The 20,489-nt window shown below is 38.8% G+C and overlaps 2 protein-coding genes and 1 long non-coding RNA gene across 3 annotated transcripts; 1 reads left to right on the forward strand and 2 right to left on the reverse strand.

Moving 5' to 3' along the window:
- Nucleotides 1-1,672: 1,672 nt before the first annotated feature.
- On the reverse strand, nt 1,673-3,098 carry LOC148733945 (uncharacterized). The gene is made up of 2 exons (XR_016000000.1): nt 2,094-3,098; nt 1,673-1,900 (listed from the first exon to the last, which is right to left on the reverse strand). It is a non-coding gene; the product is annotated as an uncharacterized LOC148733945 (long non-coding RNA).
- A 1,400-nt stretch (nt 3,099-4,498) lies between these two features.
- Nucleotides 4,499-7,160, forward strand: LOC148733946 (uncharacterized). The gene has a single exon (XM_088758111.1). The coding sequence runs from the start codon at nt 4,849-4,851 to the stop codon at nt 6,334-6,336; it is 1,488 nt and encodes a 495-aa protein (XP_088614237.1). The 5' UTR covers nt 4,499-4,848; the 3' UTR covers nt 6,337-7,160.
- LOC148733947 (uncharacterized) lies at nt 7,074-12,840 on the reverse strand. Its single transcript, XM_088758110.1, has 6 exons — nt 11,939-12,840; nt 10,796-11,436; nt 9,942-10,074; nt 9,582-9,721; nt 8,956-9,133; nt 7,074-8,823 (listed from the first exon to the last, which is right to left on the reverse strand). The coding sequence occupies exons 1-6, from the start codon at nt 12,573-12,575 to the stop codon at nt 8,564-8,566; spliced, it is 1,989 nt and encodes a 662-aa protein (XP_088614236.1). The 5' UTR covers nt 12,576-12,840; the 3' UTR covers nt 7,074-8,563.
- Between the last annotated feature and the right edge of the window lie 7,649 nt (nt 12,841-20,489).

Genomic DNA, 20,489 nt, shown 5'->3' on the forward strand with positions numbered 1-20,489 from the left:
CCCACTTTATTTAAAGACCTCGAAACAAGTTAACTAGACAGATGGGAAGTATATCCTCCCTCAAAGTTATGTTTTCCGGGAAAGTCATTTGACCGTTAAAGGAAAAATTAAAATGCGTTTCGAACCGAAAGTAAGAACTATTCTTCATTCTATATTTTGAGAGAACCCCTTCAGAATATCTAAAGAACCTATTGACCTCTCTCATAGAAAATATTTTTGAGATGTACGTCCTCGGGTTTTGATCTTCACAGTTCAGTCTATGGCCTCCGTCTTATGGCAAGTAAAGTCTTGTCTTAAGTTGCTTTTACGCGCAAAGTGCAAATTCGTGTACTTGGATTCGCTGGTTGCATTTGGTCAATCAGCAAAACGTGAAACCCGAATTCAACTTACCAAAACTCTTTGACTTCTCTTAGAAGTTGTCGAAGAAGAACTTTAAAAAAACTAAGATGATCCGCTAAAAAATGCTGGAGAGTTAGATCGGCAGGAAACTTGCCCGTTACCGACCAACACTGGCTGCAATCAATTGGTGCTCAACAGCAGAATAAATAGTCGATAAAAGGAAAAAAGAGCATTCGATATCAATGACGTCATTCTATCGTTTTAATGATCATTGTGATTAGAAGCTCTTAAAGTGCTACTACGATCAACTTTGGGGTTTCGTTTCTTATTACATATTTCGAAAATATATGTAAAAGTGACTTACCGTGCCAAGTTTGGAGTCGAAATATGGTCTGGAAGTGTGTTTATTTGCACTGCAATTTTCGTAAATGTCCTGCCGCCATTACTCGATTCAGAAAATGACCGGGAGTAGTATTTGAAGGAGTTGGGGCGAGATGTGACGTAAAAACATCAATACGGCTAAACAAGGTACACAAACGTGGCTAATTTCGCATTCAGCACGAGATATTTTTGGAAGCTTTTGGAGGTTCTTTCTTCGCTTTTTTGACTAAAGCGAAAGTATGCCTGGTAGACGTTGCGTTGTTCAGGACTGTGGAAACATAAAGAATGATGAATTGGAGGTTTCTATTCATAATTCTCCTGATTCGGGCAGTGTTAGACTAAAGTGGAAAAGGTTCGCGTCTATTCATCGGAAGGATTTCAAGCCAGAGGGAAAATTTATTGTGTGCTCCGAGCATTTCACAAGGGATTGTTTTACGCTTGCTTCTCCGATGAAAGGCATGAAAAGAAAGTTGACGAAGGGGACGTTTCCAACTATTTGGAAAAAATCCTTTGAAGCACTATCAAAGCGGAGTCGACGATCGGTGAGTGAAATTACAATGTATTTGCGCTGTGCTTATCACCATAATATTTATTTCCTCACTTACCTGTGACATGATTTTTTTCTGGCATCGTTGTTCAATATTCGTCTAATGAATGCTCCGACTATTTAGACTTCCCATATGGTTGCATGTGTTTTCATACTTTTCCGCTTTCTTCTCATAGTTACAGTAAAACGAGCGTTGGCGAAAAAACGGGTATTTGCGCTGAGTGGACGTGAAGTCAATTCCCCAATTCCCAGACCTTTCCACTCAAGCGTAAAATTTAGAAAAAGTGAAGCTACATAGAAATCCGGCTCTCTATTTTTTGAGATATTACCTTGCTGTTACTTTGAGATTTGACAGTACTCCAAAGTTCCCTCCAAGAAATCAACAAATTTTGAGTTACACGCGAGTCTTTTAAAACAACCAAAACTGGACTTAGTCTGATTTCTACATTCTATAAGTTCGGTTACTGTTTGCGGGTTTTTTTTTTTCGTCTGTATTTCAATTCTATTCTCACTGCCCACAAATGATGCATACATTTTAAGGCAAAGATGTGGTTACACCTTACTTCCATTTCTAGTTTTAAAAACATCGACATAAAGCTCACAAGGCTGACAGAGCAGTTCGAGCACGAACACCTGCAAAATAATGTGAAAAATTTGACAAACGAAAGAAAAATACGTCTGTATAAAATCATTACTAGTCTGACCGCTTTAATAAAACTATCGCATAAAATCAGGACTACAGTTAATCACATAGCAACGATTTTACGACGGGTATTTGAAATTGGAAAATAAAAATATAAATCTACATTCCATGATAATACCATACCATTCATTCGCTGGCACCTCTCCCGAATATCTTCGCTGAAACCGGCTGTTGCTCCTCTTCTTCTTCGCGGTGAACTCTTTCGTTGTAGACCGCGCCGGGCTTCTTCCTCGGTGGCAAGAGGTTCGTAATTGTCGTCGTACGGCGCAAATTCAGAAATTTCCCCAATCACTTCGTCAACTATAAAATTTTCTTGATCACTTTCAGACGTGCAGGAAGAGGAATCCGACGGAGATGACATCTTAAACGTCTTTATAAACGGCTCTAAACACACAAGCTTTTCCCAAATGCGAATATTTTGGTTGATGTTTCTACATAGTAGAGGATAAATCACGTGGTCAAACGCAAGACCGCTTTAAGAGATCTCGCGGGCTATTGTTTTGCGAACTTTGCCGTAATGGTGGACCGTATCTACGCACTTTTCAGTAGGAAATTTCCAGCCCCCGTACGCAAGTATCGTTCCAGTTTCTCGCTATTTGTATAATTTTGAACATATAGAAAAGATTTATGTTGAAAAAACCCGGAAACAAAAACAAAAATTTTCGTCGTAGTAGCACTTTAAGCGACCACACCAGGAATTCGAAAGAGTGGTCGCAAAAAGAGCTGGTCGTTATTTTACTGACGAGAATGGACTCTCGTAAATGACCAAAATTATAAGCAATGGAGGGTGCATGGTCGGTTCGAAAGTTTTAGCAAAAGCGTTTGGTATTTGTAAAATCATATTAGTCAGGGTACAGAAAAGTAAAAAAAAACTGGAAGCTTGTTTTCTCTCATTCTGTGCACACGTGCCAAAATATCCTTACAAATTACTAAAAAAAAAACAAGTAATCAATGATTTCGCTCAAAAATTTTAAGCTTTAGACTTAGTGGTCGCATACGAGAGCTTAAATACAATGGAAAAGTCTAATTCGGTAATCCCAACGGGTGGTCGAGGTCGCAGTCGCTTACGGGAACTTGAGGTAGCTTGCGAGAGCTTTCAAATATAGAGTTAAGTGACATTTTAAAGAGGGTTTTACATTCGTGGTCGTAACTAGAGCTGGTCGCTTAGCAGAAGTGGTGGCAGTGAGAGCTTCGACCATAGTTTCAGTTTTTTAATGAATTGTCAAGATTACGGAAGTCTGTAACGATTCAATTAGTGACCTTTTCAACTCGCACAACTGAAAGCTGCGTGCGTAGAGTGAACAAACACTAATAAAAAAAAATTCCTTTAGAAAGATGCAGAAAGTGTAAATTAGTAAGACAAATCAGGAAGAAAAATAGGAAGTTTACCTTGGGTTTTGTGGACCCTCTAACGGAATGAAAAATATTCCTTGTTCTGCCCTCTTTTACTTGATTTACGACCACACGTTTCCATCCAATCTGATTGCTAACGTTTCAAAATTGTTGTCAATTAACGCTGCTCAAGAACCTAAATTCTTTCAAGAGTTATGACTCAGTAATTTAGAACTTCAGCGGCTTATAGGCGGCTCTCGCAAAATGGCTGATAATACTGAGGCGGAGATTGTTTTGTACCGTGTACTTAGATTTTCATTGTCCATCCTCGGTAGCTGCGCAAAGATAGCAGCAATCTTAAGCTTGAAGAGAATGGAAAGTAACTTGGAACCCTCTTTTCGAGTCTATTCGATATTATAGCTGTTCGTTTGGTCACGGTCAGAGAAAAAAATAACAAGAATTCAAAACGGCTTCATTGCTTTAAGCAACGAATAATTGTGTTACTAAGACCGGAAACAAATGATTACTCGACAGACTAACAAACAATGTCGGACATTTCCATTTTGGTAACTTCATAACTGAACATAAGACCCCTTCTTTTCATTTTCTCTCAATCGCTCTCTGTTTACTTGGCGAGACATAGAAAATAAATATACGTGTGAACATTTTCAGAATTTTTGCGCATTATGCGATTTGGTTTGCGACCTGTTGTAAACACAATTGAAAAAAAAAATCCTAGATGACCACAAAAACTTCCGTATATTGCAGTCGTTGCGTTAATGGAGCCTGAAACGAAGACAGGAAGAGAAACGCACGGGTGATATTTTGGACCGGAAGATTACTTTCTTCGCAAACAATGACAAAAAACTTGGCACACATACAATAAGAAAACCCACTAATTAAACATGATATTTTATTGCCTGTCAATCTGTCTACGTGTCCAGGGCCATGTCTCTGTTGGCGTCTCAATTAAGTCTCTTGTTAAACTTTTGTGTTCTTGCGTCATACCCTTGCTTCACGTCCTCCACAGATAAACACGACATGCCGTAATTTTCTTTCGAAAAACTCAGTTTAACTTCTTTTTTTAAGAAAAAGAAGTTAAACTGAGTAAAACTAGGAACATTCATTTGAAAAAGCAAAATGATACTTTTTGATGCTGGCTTAAGAACTGACAAAGATTATGTCGGACTCTACAGTTGTTGTTGCACTATGGCAAGCCGATTGTAGCAATATTCAATAAAGGAATATTTCAATTCAAAGAGCCTATTTTAGTTCAATTCAACGAATAAATTTTGGTTCAATACGGTATTTTTTGGTTCAGCATCCGATTTTGCATTCAATGCGATTGCTTCTTCAATTCAACAGCACATTTTGCGTTCAACATTTTCCATTTCGTTCAAAGCGATTTATTTTCGTTCAAAGATTCATTGCACAGCGGTTGACCGAAACAAATTCGTCCCCAGTCTTCATAGAATTCTCACTGGCCTTTATAGCCCGCCATTTTGAAAAACAACGAGCACTTGTCTTGCCTTCATGATTCATAATAATGTCTTTACAATCAGATTTTAATGCTGACGAGGACCTATCAACATTTCTTCACACAGTTCTGGACAAAGCAGAACAGTCTTTACATGAAAACTGCTCCTCAGATAGCTTGCAAACGCAGACGGTTGTCGATCAAACGATTAGCTTGCTTCGAACCTTGGCTGAAAATGATAATGACTTCCAGGATACATGGAGCTCCCTTGCAAGTGCTTTTTATGATGTTTTCCAATGCTTGCAGGAGAGAAATTTAGATCTAAACAACAGGCCAACTTCTGTTGCTCAAGTGTTAGTTGCCTCTATGTACACAGGAAGAGCTGGACGTCCATCATTTAAAATTCCACAAGAAATGCTAGAGGACCTTAGAGGTTTCGGTTTTTCGTGGCAGAAAATAGCGGATATATTGGGGGTGTCGCGATGGACTATCTACAGGAGAGTTCAAGAGTATGGTCTAAAATCTATGAGTGATTTCAGCTTGATGTCTGATGGAGAGTTAGATAACATAGTATCAGAATACATGAATCAACATGGCAAAACAACAGGGCAGTCATACATTACTGGGTACTTGAGGTCAAAAGGTTTGAGAGTACAAAGGAGTAGAGTACGTGAGAGTATGGCAAGGCTAGATCCTGAAAATGCAGCATTGCGCTGGGGTGCAGTTGTAACACGAAGGACTTACCTCGTGCCTTGGCCTAATTCCTTATGGCACCTTGATGGGCACCACTCTCTCATTCGCTGGGGGCTAGTTGTTCATGGCTGCATAGATGGCTTTTCTAGACGAATAATGTTTCTTCATTGCAGTCCAAACAACCTATCAGAAACTGTACTATCCCTTTTTTTAGATGCTGTTGAGAAAGATGGACTGTGGCCTTCCCGCATTCGTGTTGACAGGGGGGTCGAAAACGTTTTGGTTTGCGATGCCATAGTAGATGCAAGAGGGGCAGGTAGGGGCAGCTTCATTGCTGGGCCTTCCACCCACAACCAAAGAATAGAACGGCTGTGGAGGGATGTGTTTCGTTGCGTTATGCACTATTTTTATTATCTGTTCTATGCTTTAGAGGATTCTGGGAATTTAAACATTGAAGATCCTACGAACATGTTTGCGCTGCATTTTGTATTTCTTCCAAGACTTAATAAAGCACTTCATGAGTACCAGGAAACCTTCAATCATCATGGTATCAGAACTGCTAACAGTTGGTCTCCATATCAAATGTGGATGAATGGAATGCTTCATGATGATAATCCGCTATCACATGGTGGCCTTGATGAAGACCCAGATGACCTGGTATTCTATGGCCATTACCCACAGGGACCTTCCCCATTTGATGACAGTGATAATAATGTCACAATATCTCCAATCGAGATACACAAACAGGATGAGGTTTTGCAGATTCTTCAACAGGAAATAGATCCATTGAAACCCTCTACAGACATGGGTATAGACATTTACATTGATGCCTTGGACCTGGTAAACCAAGTTCTACACATGTAATAAACTGTTTTCCTGTGAGATTGCACAGCATATTATCAGATTTTTAACTAAAATGGGATGTACAGGGCCAGAGTAGGATAAAACCAGAAAAATTGGGCATGATAATGGTGTTATTATTCATGTCAATGATAGCACAAAATCTTGACAAAAATTGCGTATTCCAATTGTGAAGCCATTTTTTAATATGACACACACTACTCTGGAGTGACTGTAGTGTTATTAAGCCTGGCGTTCACTATGATGCAAGCATAAGTGAATGAAAGCAAAGAAAAATGTATCCTGTGAGACTTCATGGGACAAAAGGATGGTGTTTTTCTTTGTTGCTAATGATAACAATAATAATCATCATCGTTCCCTCAAGATTACTTTCCCTATTGACTTTGCCTATGCTAAGCGTTATGTGGATGTCTTATGTTTATGTCTATCTTATGTCACATGCTTGACTTCATTCCTTTGTGCCCTCCTTAGTATTCTGTTATTCTTATCCTTCCAACGTAGAATTTGGCCATTTGCCCTGATGAAGGGCAAGTTGCTCAAAAGCTAGGCTTAATGTAGGAGTAAATGCTGATGAAACAAAACAAATTAAAATCAGAGCGAGCACTATACCCACCTAAACTAGCACTTCTATAGTCTTGCAGTCATTGATCCAATTGTCTTTACTTTTGCAGTAATGCAGTTCTTGACCACATATTTTTTGTACAGTAACTGAGACAACAGTAGATGCATAATTGACAATATTACCATGTATTTAAGCGATCTTTATTAATCACATGTACCACAGAATAAAAACACCAATAAAAGTCTATTTTTTTGAATTTTTCAAAGTGCTCCCACTCAACCAATGAGCATAATGTAGTACTAAATAGTTTTAGTTCCTAATAAATCTTTTGTTTTCTTCTAATTATCAATACTTAGTAAAATAGTGCTGTTTGTTTCATTGGCTTAATGCAAGCACTTTATGAAAGGGAGTAAAATAAAAAGCAAGAAGCACTTTTTTGAATATCATAGACGTCATTATATAAAGTTCTTCACAACATGATGAAATAAAGTGTATATTAAAAGAACAAATATCGAATTTAAATACATGGAGAAACACAAACTCGGGAAAAATCTGACTCCCAGATGGGATTTGAACCCGACCCTCCATGATCTAGTCGGATGCTCTAACCACTACCGGAGACTCAATAGTGAGCAAGGGCCAGTCTGTGGGTCTTACATGGCAACACAGCCAAGTTCTGACTGGCACATGTGAACTCACTAACAGCATGCTGTCACATTAAAGGAGCACAGTCACGGCTAAACAGTTTGAAAAGTTTGCAATCCGTGTTAGTCTTCTATATTTAACCATCCTTGTTCCTTTGTGGTATATTATTGTCTTGGTGGTGTTTTTCTATCTTAAGTTTGTGAAGTCTTATTTTTCAGGTTTCCTTGAGTTAAACGGTAATTTTGCTAATGGCCAACATAACTCAAAATACTGTGACTGAGCTCCTTTCATGTATGAATTCACTAACAACATCACAGTGTCACATTGAGGCATATCTAAATGTGACCACTCCACCTCCAAAGTGATTTTTTTCCGAGTTTGAGTTTCTCCATGAAATAATATGTACATGTACATTGTATATTGAAATTCTTAAACTGTAACAATTTCTTCAGTGATAAACCTATTATCTTCAATGTATATCTGACTGCATTCGCAGAGCATGTCCGCAGTTGACTCTAGGACAGTCCCAGTGGCCAGGAGTGTTCTGACCACCCTGTGGCTAGGAGAATCCCCCCCACGCAAGCACGTGACAGGGGTGTCTCTAGCCGGGGGCCATGTCAACAAAGAACATTCAAGCAAGCTAAAACAACTCAAGAAACTCATTATTTGTCACTCAAATGGCCAAGTCTAAATAAGAGGAGGTGTCCGTATGAGACACCCTCCCCTGCCCCCCCCTGCAAGCCACCAGCAGATAGTCCATGGACTGGGCCATTCACCTGAGCCAGCCGTGACGACAACCTGCAGGCATATTCTTGCGAATATGGTCAGATATATATAATATATTAATAGTCCTTTGTAATGAATATCACAATACCTTGTTCTATGCTCTTGACATCTATAGTACTATTTTTAAAATTGGCATTTTTTAATATTTGTATTAATTATTGTGCAGAACATTTGCTGTTGCCAACAACCAAAAACAAACAGAAATAATAACTATGATCCAGACATAAAATCTGCTATTTACTTAGTGCCAAAAAATGTGTTAAGAAATGCCATATCATATAAAGAGAAAAGCACTTCAGTGGCAGGTAGCTGTACATTCAGTGCTGGCCTTGGCAACCTGAGACAGCCAATACAGGTGTTTGCAGAGGGCAAAAAAGAATCTTGCACCTCATGGAATTGAATGCTAGGATGAATGTGGAAACCAAGAACAGGTTCCTCATCTGTGCCAGTCACAAATGTTAAGATGCTTGATAATGACAATCCATGTCTTCTTCCGCCTGAAAAGAAATTGCAGCATACATTTATTTTTGCAATAGACATTGTTCACAGACAAACTTTAGTGGGGTAAAAAGAATCACACACTTTCTCTGTATTGATGTTGTCATGAATGTTGGGTTTAATATACTTACTTGCTACTTCCCTCATGTATTTTACAAATGCTGCATACACTTTGTTCTCTAGGGAACGACTGTTTGACCCTTCAGGACTAAATTCAGGCTTAAGCAAATGTACCAGCTGCTTCACTGTTAACATGTGGTCTGGGTTTCGTCTCAACAAGTGCAAGAACATTGGTAACTGACATCCAATCTGTGAAAATGTGAATAACCTCATTTAACACATGTATTACTTCATGGTGTCTTTAGAAACGGAGATTTAAAATAATCGAGAGTCCTACATGTACCTCACTTCAAAAATGAGCTTACGCTATCTTAAGGTCAGATTCTGTAAGGGAATAAATATCTACTGCTTTTTACCAAAAAGGACTAAATGTATAGTTTCAAATACAACACATCAAGATTGAAGTTTGGTTTAGCTAGGGAAGTTTTGAATGAGTTACAGTCATTCAAATTAATTTCATAAAGAAGTTTGTAGCATATGCATGTATCAAGAACAAGCCAGGATGGCTGCAGGCCTGGGAATGGACTCTTTTAGGGACTGGCCTGTATTTGGAGATTTGGAGCCAGCTTATTGTTCCTGGGAAATGAGTTGTATTTTTCAACAGCAAACACTCAAAACAGTATATATCAACACCCACCTGGTGTATTCCAAGACATTTGAGACCATTTTGCAAGTGTTGGATGGCTGAATTTGGCTTTGATGAAGTGGAAAATATTTCTTCCAGGATCTCCTCTTCCAAAAAACGAGGCAATTTTCCATTTTGGAGGATACTTAGTCCTGTTATTAGAAAAGGCAGATTTATATAAGCATTCATGGAATGAAAACATGGAAACATGAAAACAGTTACTTGTTGAAGGTATTTTTTTCTCAATTTTAGTTTTTTATTTTTCTTATTTTCTGTGTTATACCTGGAAACTAGCTGGTGATCTTTTTTCACAAAAGCCAAGCATATATAACAATAAAACTTGACTTGACTTGAAGATTATTATATTCTTACCAAGTATTTTACCAACTATCTGGTAATCTTCCGCCAGATGATCTTTCAGTCCTTTCTCAAAATATTTGGCATGTATTTCGGAAAGAACCAGTCTGAAAAATTCTTTTCTTGGGCCGCCTAAATCCTCAGCTTCCTAAAATATAGACAGTAAAAAAGTGATTGTATTTATGCCTATCAAGAGAGGGTTTGCATCAACACTGTATATGGGCTACAGTGCCACGTTTGGTCTGTAAATGAGATTGGAAAAATTGTCAATCATTTTATGCTATGTTGATATAATTGTGTTTCACCAAAATAACACACTTTCAATGCTGGACATAATGTAATTTAAAAATACTATAAACTAAAAATGTGCAAAAATAACCAGTGGCTTAAGAACCACCAGGCTACAATTTACCATTTAAGCACCCACTGAGAAATTACATGTAGACTGGTTCTCATATGACAGGTTTTACTTATAAGCTTTATTGGGTCATTGTAAAAACTTACATCATGAGTTGAGTCTGAGTACCAAATTTACTGATGCAAGAAAAATGTCTAATTTAGGATTATAATTTTGTACTCAATCTATCTTCTACAGTGATACTTACTGAACATTGTAATAACTTACCAATGAATAGATCACTGATGAAAAAAAAAAACATTGTAATAACAACACCATAACAGATATATAAGGACAATACATTTGGTTTGCAAATAAGTCTTTAAGAACCAGTTAAGAACCAGCTCTGCCCACTTTCTCACCACTTTAGCCTGACTTTGAAAACTAGTGGTTCTTTTATGCAGGCTTTTACTGACTTATATACGATGTCTAAAACCATATATCGGAATAACTGAATGTGGTATTTACATACCTCCCCATAAAAATCCACTTGTAGAGTTTTTTGTAAATCTGATAAAGCAACCTCTTTTAGTTCTTCAAATGCCGTTTCGAGAATACTCTTCCTGTTAACTAAGATGTATTGAGTCATTCCTTCTGACACTTCTTCGACTCTTTGCACTTCCAGATTTCGTCCTTTGACAAACTTGTTTTGGATTACTCTTAAGATCTCACTTGGATTAGATATGTTATTTTCTTGACAGTAGGCCACAGCTTCTTCAGCAAGTTTGTCCATTTCCGGACAAACTTGGGAGGTGGGTTGGTTGTTGTCAACTTGGGTGGATTGGCTGTTTTCAACTTGTGAGGTGAATTGGCTGTTGTCTACTACGGTGGATTGGCTTTTGTCAACTTGGGAGGTGGATTGGCTGTTGTTTACTCGGGTGGATTGGCCATTGTCAAGTTGGGAGGTGGATTGGCTGTTGTATACTTGAGTGGATTGGCTATTGCCAAGTCGGGCGGTGGATTGGCTGTTGTCTACTCGGGTGGATTGGCTATTGTCAACTTGGCAGGCAGATTGGCTATTATCAACTTGGGAGGTGGATTGGCTGTTTGATACTCGGATGGACTGGCTGTAATTCACTTGTTCATTCTTGCCCATATATGAAGTTAACAATTCTAAAGGGATTGAAATTACACATTGAAATTATATGTATATTTTAGTAATGCATGTTAACAGGTTAGGGGTTACTTTATATTAATTCACAAGAAAATATGTAACAGGACAGAGTGGAGACTGCATGGAGTTGCAATAAAGGCTGCTGATTGCTGGCATCACTTTCACCAACCAATCCAATGATTGTGAAATATCATGAATATGAAAGGCACTACCTTACATGTAAATAAATCACTGTTTTCTACTTTTTCAAATAAAAAAAAAATAAACTGCATTATTCAGTAATCTCTAGTTTTTATGACATATAATTTGAGTTAGTACACTTTCATAATATAGGACAAAACAGATAAGATTGTACCAAATTCGGGTAAAAGATTTTAGGGGAACAGAAGGAATTAATATTACTAAATCATAAATAATACCACCCCCTCATTACAAAACAGCATACATGTATTTTCTGCTGATTTTTCATTCTCAAACTTATTCGACGACAATATGGCTTACCATCATAACTGCTGTCGTTGTTTTCTAACAGGCATTCAAAGCCTGGTTTGAGCTTGACATAAATGGAACCTTGGCCAGCCACAACTTTCAGCTGCTTGTATGCAAATGAATCGCAGGTCACTGGAATCGACAGCTTTCTTCTAATGGCTCTTAGAAAAACGAAGTCAGAGTCTGTAACAGTAGGGAATTTAACCCTCGTTACTTCGCCTAATTTCCTTCGAAAATCCGCCTCAGAAGATTCAGGGGAGAGTTGAATAAGCCCGCGAAGCATGATCTTGTCGTCGGATATCGTCCACTCATCTTCGTCCTCTTCACCTAACGACAGCAACACAAACTCGAACGCTTTCATGTCTTCCTTCTTAGCCTTTTTCCTCTGCCCTTGGTCATTGGCTGTACTGGTAGCTCGTAATCGTTCACGCTTATTCAACCGCTTGCCAAGACCAGATGTACTTGATTGTGACGAGTTTAGCATTGACCTCGCTCTTTGCAACGCTGAAAACAATCTATTTCCACCAGAACTTGAAGTTTCAGGCCTTGATGTCTCAGAGCTAGCATTCTCGTCGTCTAAAATCTTTTTCACAAGCTCTGAAGCTTCTCCGAGGCAAGACGACAACTTCGTAAGAGATGAGCGATCCATTTATAGCAAGAATATCTGACCTGACAACTGCTCGTTGTTTTTCAAAATGGCGCGAAAATGACGGGCTGTAAAAGGCCAGTGAGAATGAAGACTGGGGACGAGTTTTCGGTCAACCGCTGTGCAATGAATCTTTGAACGAAAATAAATCGCTTTGAACGAAATGGAAAATGTTGAACGCAAAATGTGCTGTTGAATTGAAGAAGCAATCGCATTGAATGCAAAATCGGATGCTGAACCAAAAAATACCGTATTGAACCGAAATTTATTCGTTGAATTGAACTAAAATAGGCTCTTTGAATTGAAATATTCCTTTATTGAATATTGCTACAATCGGCTTGCCATATTGCACCTCTCCTGATCTCAAAAAAAATTGTAAAAAAGGCAATCATGATTTTAGATGTTTGAGATTTAAAATAGACGGTGAAGTGAGGAACTTAATAGTATGCGGTTGTAACAAAAAAATAAACACAGAAACGTGCGCCTTCTGTTTTGAACAAGAAGTAAAACAATCAGATTATTCGTACTCAATATTTAAGCGCCTTAAAATCTTAAGCTCATAATCTAATTGTTATCAAATGGTTAGACCGTGTAGTTACGGCTTGTTTTTGCTTTTCCTTTGCTGGCACAAATTTTTTCCCTTGTCCCATTAATCTGCAAAGTTTTCATGGATCTTGCTTTGTTTGGCATGTACAGAAATCCTGGTGAAAAAAAAAATAGTATAAACAGTTGTGCCGTCAGTTAAACATTTTCAGTTGTCCCTCTGTAGCAAGTTCGTCAAATGGATGATTCAATTGAGGCCTTGAGCTAATTTCCTTTTCTTCTATTCCAAGTTTTCGCCTATTTAAGTCATGGTCAGGGAATGTAAAGAAAATATTCTGCTATGAGGTGTCTAAAGAAACCTCCTAACTTAGGTTTAAAACCTGTGCTAATTAGGGAACACAACATAAATAAATATAAATTAAGGTAAAAAAAACATTTGAATATAAGCGTAGGTACGAGTGATATTGACTGAACAATATTTGCAGTATGACAAATGTGTCTATGAATTACAAAGACTGCACTTGCATCCATTATCCGTTAGTGTAGCTAAATCTAATGTACGTATACGAGATACGAACAATTAGATTATATAATAAGGACAAACAATTGTCCAAATGTGACGATGATGACACACAATTACATAGAAATTATCTTGTGAGTAGCGTGAAAAAATATCCAAGCAGTTTCAATTAAAGGTCTCTGAGTTAAGTACATTCCTCACTGCTTTCTGTTTTATTTTTGTTTTGTTTTTTTTTTTATCAAAAATGTGCATTAACGTAAACGCATGATCAGTTTGCATAGTAACAATAACCTTTTGCCTTTAACAACCGCACATTCTGTTAACAAATTAACTGATAAGACTGGAAAAGCACAGCTTTATGAAATATTCATATACAGTCAGCTGAAAGTGTTCTCCATGTTTTGTGTTTTGATGAAGCAAGCTTCAGCTCCCCCCTTCCCCCGGCTCCCCCCTTCCCCCGGCTCCCCTCCTACCCCGGCTCCCCCTTTCCCCGGCTCCCCCCTTCCCCCGGCTCCCCCCACCCGGGCGACATCAATTCAGTTGTTCCCTACTGCAACTTTGCCATCGGCTCAGTATGAACATTCAATCCACAGCCAATAAGTAATTTTTCACAGGAATTGTTTTGTCGTAAGTGTAATTCTTTGTTTTGAGGTGTTCAGTGATGCTGGAATCATATCGTGTTTCTCAACCTTCTCAGACGAAATACAAACTTAGGCAGTACAAAATGTAATAGCGTTCCATAACTTCCGTTTACCCAGAGTTAGTAATTTTACGACAATAACCTAAAAAAATTATTTCTAGACTTTTAATCCTATATGAATACATTGGGTATGTGCCACCTGTAACGAAAAGCCACATAAGCTGATAAAGTAACAGCATTTTACTCAGTCACTCAGTCTATTATTGAATTCTGGGAAGCTTTGGTCCTTGTTTTCAATTTGTAAACTATGTATTTCATGCATTACGCTTAGGATTTCACCTCTTATCTTTCCTGTTGCTTGTTCGCCATTGCATCTCTTTTGCAAAACAATTCACCTTCTATGACGCAGTAAATGTCACCAGTCTTCAAGAGCTTCTTGCAAGCGACGCAAGCAAAGCAGTCGACGTGATAAATATTCCGACCGCTTCGTAAAACCTTGGCAGTTGGAGAAATTTGTTTGGCACAAGCTGTACAGGCATTAGAAGAACCGTATAACCTGTAAGAGTCGAACTTATCAGACAGTTTCTATAGATCGACCACGCTATTAGTAGATCCTTAGGAGAAAACGATTTTAACACAGAAGAGCGCATATAAATGCCGTAAGGGGCCACGCTCAATCAGTGCTCATTGTTATTGTAACGTTATTATCCGGGAACTCATAATTTTTTCTCACATACCGAACCGAAAAACGGCAAAGAATACCACAACGGCAGTAGCTTTTGGCAATATTTTCATGGCAAAAAATAGAAATAGGGTATTACCACCCAGAGCACAAATTAATCGCTACTTTGGAAGAAGTATATTGACGACGTTTTCTACCTGAGGAACGGAACCAAAGACAAAATAGAAGAATTTGTAAGACGGGCAAACAGCTACATTCTGTCAAGAGATTAGTCTTGACAAAACTATTCACGGTTTAAATATCAAGCTCAGAAACTATATTCTTGGACACAAAGGTGTGCGAAAGAGGGAGGTTTAACAGGGAGGCGACCCCGGCTCGAAGTCCAAACGCATTACAAAGAGACGAAGACCTTCGAATACTTGAATTTTTATAGGTGTCATTCATCAGGCCTTCTTTGAATAAATTCGTCACGCCCCATGTTCAATAAATACTCACACTTTGTCAAAATACTCAAGAAGAATAGAGTGTATCAAGATAAAATTTAAGAGAAATGTATCTCTGAAAGAGAAAGGTCACTAAAAATTTCAAATGCAACTACGCTTGAGATAGATTGTACACCTTTTCCCCGTACGACAGTCACCCAAGAGCTGAGGGGAGCTTTTTTTTGTTTGACTTTACTCCGAAATGATAAGTAGCAAGGCTTCTGCAGACTTGCTGCTCATTTTCTTTCCAAATCCCAAAGCTGTCTTTCGCTAATTCCATGCTTTCCAATTGATCTAGTCAGCCATATGATACGGTGGCTTTTCAACGCGCAGAACGACCTTTTTTCGATGGTTTCATTATCGCGAACGCGGAATGAAAAGCGAAAAAAAAAGTAGTATATAGTTGATAGACACTTGGAGAAACTAGGTCAGGGTATACAAGCCAGGTTCTCGGTAACGATTGCCACTATTTAATCGAATAATATTGCATACACGGTAGGCTTTCCTTTTCTGTTATACAGAAAATACTGGGATAGACCACTACTACCGCAATGCGTCCTGGTTGAGCGTAGCCCTTTAATAAAATAAATGTCGACCTCTCTGTGATGCGCGAACGATTATTTCTGGCCGTTTAGTTCACGTCGGGTTCCAAATCGCTTACAACGGTCCCGTCCCCCCTCTCCTTCTTCGAACCTTTGTTACGCGTAATAATGATTCGGCAACCAGGCTTTGACTTTATCAAAATGATATGAACACTAAAATAGCTGTGAAGATGTTTTTCCAAAAAATTGCTTCAATTTGTGTCAAATGTTTACAGCTGAAATCATGAAATACGTGATCAAATTTCGAGACTCAAAAAACAAAAAGAACAGGAATAATTATGTCCATAGCGTCACTTAATGAAATGCTAAGCTTAACTCTACTAAGTACGTACAAGAGTATAGTCCTTTGAGACTTAGACTGGAGACGATCAAACTGCGAGGTTAGGCTGATTGTGTAAGAATTACCATGTATGTACCTTCTAGCCTTCGGTGATGAAAGCAAGAATGCACTTAAAAGATGTTTTCATAGTTTCTCAGGAATCGCCTCCGCCGCCCGACCGACGGCCAGTTTAACCAAGTTCCAAACAGTTCAGTCCAGACATCTTTTACAGACAAATAGAAGATTAATTTTGCGTTGCTCATGTAGTCCATCGTTCCCTAATTATAACACTTCAGACTTATTCATCAGTGTTTTGTTGGAAGAATAACAAACTTCCAAGTCGTTTCAGAGGTAAAATTAACCTCTAATTCCCAGTACGCTTTCGTTGGATGTTTGAGGTAATTACACGTCAATGTAAAACTTTACCTTAAATAATCATTTCTGCAGAGTATGGAAGTGCCTTTTTCAAAACATGTTTTTCCTACTTGCTCAAGGATCACACCACACTGAGAGCACTTCAAACAAGTCGTATGCCAGAATTTATCGGCAGCTGATAGGAGATATTTTTCTTTAATTTCCTTTGTACATCCCGCACAACTTCTAACATTACCCAGCTTCGAAGCGCTCATCGTTACGAGCTGGGAATGAAAAAAAAATTGCTTGCAATGAGATATATTTAAGAACTTATTTCTCTTGTTTGTTTTTTCAGACAACACAGACAGTTAATCTTACAAATAACCGAAATGACCTGTGTAGAATTAAACAAGAAATAATCCAAAATAAACATCCTTTTCAAAAGGGGTATGATGCAATGTTCTTTTGCATTTTGCTTTTTCACGACTAACATACCTATGATATTTTGGTTCGAGGAAAACTCTGAATGAGACTCGCCAATGAAAATGAACAGGAGAAATAAAGTTGTTTTTAACATCTCCGAATCATAAGACGTGTTTTTCTTTGACGCACAAAGATCTAGAGTTGCCTCCAAATTGAATGAAAGGCCAAAGGTTGAGAGAAACAAGTTCGAACTGTTCACATGAGCTCTAGATCTATTACAGTTGATAATAACATTTTAGGATCCTAACTGGTGAATTGGCTGTGGCATTGTGATGTTTTAGACTGTTCGACTATCTATGTTCAGAACCAGCTGGTTAACGTATTTTTGTTCCACCTAAATAGCAGTATTCAAATGAGTAGAAATATGGCCTCCATACTGAGTCATCGCTTTTATTCGTCCTCGTCTCGGCTAAAAGCGCACTAATGGCTCAACACAATTTTTACCTCTTTTTTCTCTAAGATTAATATAAAACCTTCCAGGGGTCTCGTTTTAACAACATAGAAAAGCTTTTTGACATAAATTTAAATAATATAACCCCTGTAAGACAACACAGACACACCCATCCCTGTCTAACCTTTAGATTAAAAGGCGTACACCAAAGAACATTGACTTTTTTTCTTTTTCTTTTCTTTTATTATTTAAAAATCACACATTAAAAATCAATACTAGGAATTAGAGTAAAGTCTCGCCAAACACATCGCAGAATGATTCCAATCTCAGTGCTCATTTTTTCAAAAAGCACTTCTCCTATATCAGTCAGTGGCAAACACGTAATCCACACACTTCTCCAACCGGATGATGCTCTCAACACCTAAGGTTTGTTGTCGTCAAACCAGCCATAATAAGGCGGGTTGTAACTGATAAGCTGGTTGGGGCAGCGAGCTTGGCTACTTTTGTCGAACCCTCAACCCCCCTCTTCCCCCACCTTGATTATTTTAATTTTAGACGGGAACAAAACGCCTTATCTCGGGACGTCAAAATCACGTTCTGTAAGCTTAATGAATACCACTTCTTCCCTTTTTCAAAGTCATTTTCATCGAAAACAAAATTTACGCTTTTCTCCAACGCATCAATTTTACTTACCGATCGTCCGATCGCGTTCGAGTATTGAATTTAACAAATCAACAGTGGTTTTGGGTGGTCTGCACTCATATCGACAACGATATACGTCATTACAGTGATCAAAATTTGATGAACCCTCGAGGCACAGCCGAGTGAGTCCGCAACTCATAAAGGAAATAGTCTAAGTAGTGAAAGGCACGATCACGGTAGCGAGGAGCGAAAAAACGAGAGAGGCTTGGGTCGGATCGGGTAGGACCGGTTAGTCAATGACCATTTGCCTCTCCCCCCTTACATGGGAATATTTTCGTTGATATCTTATCAAAGCACAGGCGGCCCAAGCGTACTGTGTGTGATTTTGGGCACTGAAATCCATTTACGGGAATAACTAATGTATTTTAAAGGATTAAATTTAAGCGTAATTAGACTAGTGCCTTAAAATAATAGGAAAGATAAGAATAAAAGAGGATAATAAAGGCGAGAAATATAACGTATTAAGTCTCCTTACCTTTATTCTGAAGCTGCCTTGTCGCTTCCGATCGTTTTAACGCGGCTATTTTTTTTACTTTTGAGGATACTGGGCACTTGAACCGGTCCCGAGCACCAACTTTCGTCAGTCGAAGGCCAATAAGTTCCACGAAAGTCGACTGATCCCTCTCAATATTGGCACCAGCGACAGCCAATTGCAAATACCTACCTGTTCGAGCAGCAAAAGTCTGCAAATTCTGCTGTATTGACACGAGAGGTGCTCTGTTTTACCACCCATCCTGACTAATTCGCTTTTTCGTGACGCGCATTGCGAACGGCCTGACTTCGGGATTGAAGGACGACCCTAATAGCCATGCAGAACGGTGGAATGGCGAAAAAAGACCCCAGGTCCTAAAACACGGAACGGCGGAATATGACCCCAAATCCAAAGAGACAGAACAGCAGAAAATGACCCCAAACTTTAAAGGACGGGTTACAACTGATCAATGTTGCAACTGATCTGTCAGGTCATGTTGCGCGCGAAGTGTTCGTACAAAGACACTCAAGGGCTTGGCATTCATCCCCACGACGACAACCCGTATGACTGAAATTAAGGGTATTGATTTTTTTCTACTGATTGCTTTTAATAGTAATGAACCATTGGGCATGAAAGATGGCTCCCTGCGCGGTTTAAACCTGTTTAATTTCCTTTTGTCAAGCTAAATCTACCAAGAGTTTAGTTGCGGCATAAAAAGTCGCACAGCAGGTGGAAAACAACTTGGCATACCACATTACAACAAGCAATTGTAACATAAGTACGTTTCCTGGTCACGACTGCATTGATTTAATGAAACATACCATATGTTTGGAAAGGCGAGAACATCACTGCAACGTTTTCACGCTTCTCAAAATATTACGACGTTTAGCCCCAGCTTCGAAATTTGACTAGCCTGAGCAGACTCCGGTTACGAGCCCTTCAATACGAACTTTATTTCGTCCACGAGTAAGTTTGAAGCCTTGAGTGACACTAGGTGGAGAGAGGTTTGCAGGGAGTCATGCGCATGGAAATTTCCTGCGGCGTGAAAAAGAAAAAAGAAAGTTAGCAGAAGGTAGCCTTCAAGAAGAATTCGAAGAATTTCTTTGCGACCGAATGTCCTAAACACCATTATTCTACCATGAAATTTACGGCTTACATCAGCGGAAGAAAAAAAAGGCTACTTCACCGGTTCGAATCCGGCTCACTCGAACCCCCGCTTACTCGAACAAGATCCAATTTCTCTCGAATTTGACCCCATCTTTTCTGACTGCAACCTCGAACACGTTTTAATTGACCTCCCTGTTAATTTTTGGCTCAAAGTTACCCCAAAATCTGTAACTTATAGTAAAAACGACGGTCGATAAACGTCGACGTCAGTGTCAGAATTTAGCTAATTGGCACGTCCCATTCTTTAATCGCTAATACTCAGGGTTCGTTTTCCGCCGTTCCGTCTTTTAGGATTTGGGGTCATTTTCCGCTATTCCGCCGTTCCGACTTGTAGGATCTCCCGGGTTTTGAATATCAAAGCGTATCCGACCAAATAAATGACTCTCCAAGGGATCGACTTTTGTACGGTGGCCCATTAGTGTCACGTCAAGACAACGCCAACTCACAGCAAGACAACGCCAATTTTTCACGGCGGAAGTGAAATGCCACGGCGGATGTAAACTGATGACTATTCCATTAAAGGCCATAATATGTATTTGTGAACTATGGCGGAATCTTTG

This window comes from Stylophora pistillata, chromosome 4, assembly GCF_964205215.1.
Source record: "Stylophora pistillata chromosome 4, jaStyPist1.2, whole genome shotgun sequence".
Classification (NCBI taxonomy): Eukaryota; Metazoa; Cnidaria; class Anthozoa; order Scleractinia; family Pocilloporidae; genus Stylophora; species Stylophora pistillata.

What these genes read in the sequence shown, in the direction of transcription:
- LOC148733947 (XM_088758110.1), bottom strand. Translation starts at nt 12,575, where the DNA reads ATGGATCGCTCATCTCTTACGAAGTTGTCGTCTTGCCTCGGAGAAGCT. An exon ending in AAGTGGATTTTTATGGGGAG is followed by an intron (nt 10,075 to 10,795) that starts GTATGTAAATAC and finishes TCTATATTTTAG; the next exon opens with GAAGCTGAGGATTTAGGCGG. An exon ending in ATACATGAGGGAAGTAGCAA is followed by an intron (nt 8,824 to 8,955) that starts GTAAGTATATTA and finishes ATTTCTTTTCAG; the next exon opens with GCGGAAGAAGACATGGATTG.
- LOC148733946 (XM_088758111.1), top strand. Translation starts at nt 4,849, where the DNA reads ATGTCTTTACAATCAGATTTTAATGCTGACGAGGACCTATCAACATTT.